We start from the raw sequence: 1095 nt of genomic DNA, 5'->3' as shown, positions 1-1095 counted from the left end.
CCTTCAAGAAGTTTCCCTCATGGCACCACTGCTGTTTTCCAGGCAGGACAGTTCTTGGGAAGTTTGAGCCGCTGTCTGTGGCGCGAGGACTTCTGGCTTCCCAAGGGCTTGGCGTGGGACGACCTCCGTTCCACAGACCAGCTTCACTACCCGGACCCGTTCGACATCTGGTTTTATCCCCTCATTCTCAGCGGCGTTTACATCCTATTCTGCAACTGGGTCGTTGAGCCACTCGTTCTCGCTCCCTTCGCGACTCTGCTGGGGGTCTCGAACAAGCGATACCCAAGACCTCAGCCAAATCAGACTCTGGAGAACCTCTACCGAAAATACCACTTAAAAGTGCCGCTCAAGGTATTAATCAAGTCCTCGGAAACGACGGGTTTAACCGACCGCCAGATAGAAAGGTGGTTACGCTGCAGGTACAAGTCTCAGCGCTTCAACCAGCGCGATATGTTCATCGACTGCGGAATTAAACTTCTAGGCCACACAATGTTCGCTGTTTACGGATATACCATCATGTTCTCAAAGCCTTGGGTATGGGACATCACACTGTGCTGGGAGAATTATCCATTCCATACCTTACATAGTGACATATGGTGGTATTATATCTCCGTTCTCACTGTGTACTGGAAACTCTTTGTATCCGAGTCTTTACAACCAGGAAGGAAACAGGACGACCGACTATTCATGATCCTCCACCACGCCGTTACAGTCCTCCTCATGACATTCTCATGGACGTGCAACTTCATAAGAATAGGAAGCCTGGTGCTGATGGTCCACGAGATCGCCGACGTCCCTCTCCTGGCCGCCAAGATGTGCAGGTACGCGGGTAAGGAAGCGGCAGCCAACATCATCTTCCCTCTGTTCCTCGTCGTTTGGATCGTGACTCGCTGCGTCCTGTACCCCTTCTGGATCATGCGCAGTGTGTTCTTCGATGCCACGCGGTACATGTTCATGCCCTCGGCCTACGTGTTCATAGCTCTCCTAACAGGACTCCTCATGCTCAATCTGATTTGGACGTGGTTGATCCTCAGCATCGTTGCCAAGAAGATTCGAGGAGGAAAATTGCAAGATTTCCGATCATCCTCCGAGAGT

At 51.5% G+C, this 1095-nt stretch overlaps 1 protein-coding gene across 1 annotated transcript in view; it reads left to right on the top strand.

Annotated features, from left to right (window-relative positions):
- The window catches only part of LOC119581961 (ceramide synthase 5-like), a gene marked incomplete at its 3' end in the record, with an annotated part of 60065 nt that extends 58970 nt beyond the window's left edge, over window positions 1–1095 (top strand). Inside the window, 1 exon segment of the mRNA XM_037930144.1 lies at window positions 43–1095. Within this exon segment, the coding sequence (XP_037786072.1) occupies window positions 43–1095 (1053 nt within the window).

Source organism: Penaeus monodon, chromosome 15 (assembly GCF_015228065.2).
Source record: "Penaeus monodon isolate SGIC_2016 chromosome 15, NSTDA_Pmon_1, whole genome shotgun sequence".
Classification (NCBI taxonomy): domain Eukaryota; kingdom Metazoa; phylum Arthropoda; class Malacostraca; order Decapoda; family Penaeidae; genus Penaeus; species Penaeus monodon.
This window is presented reverse-complemented; position numbering and strand designations above follow the sequence as displayed.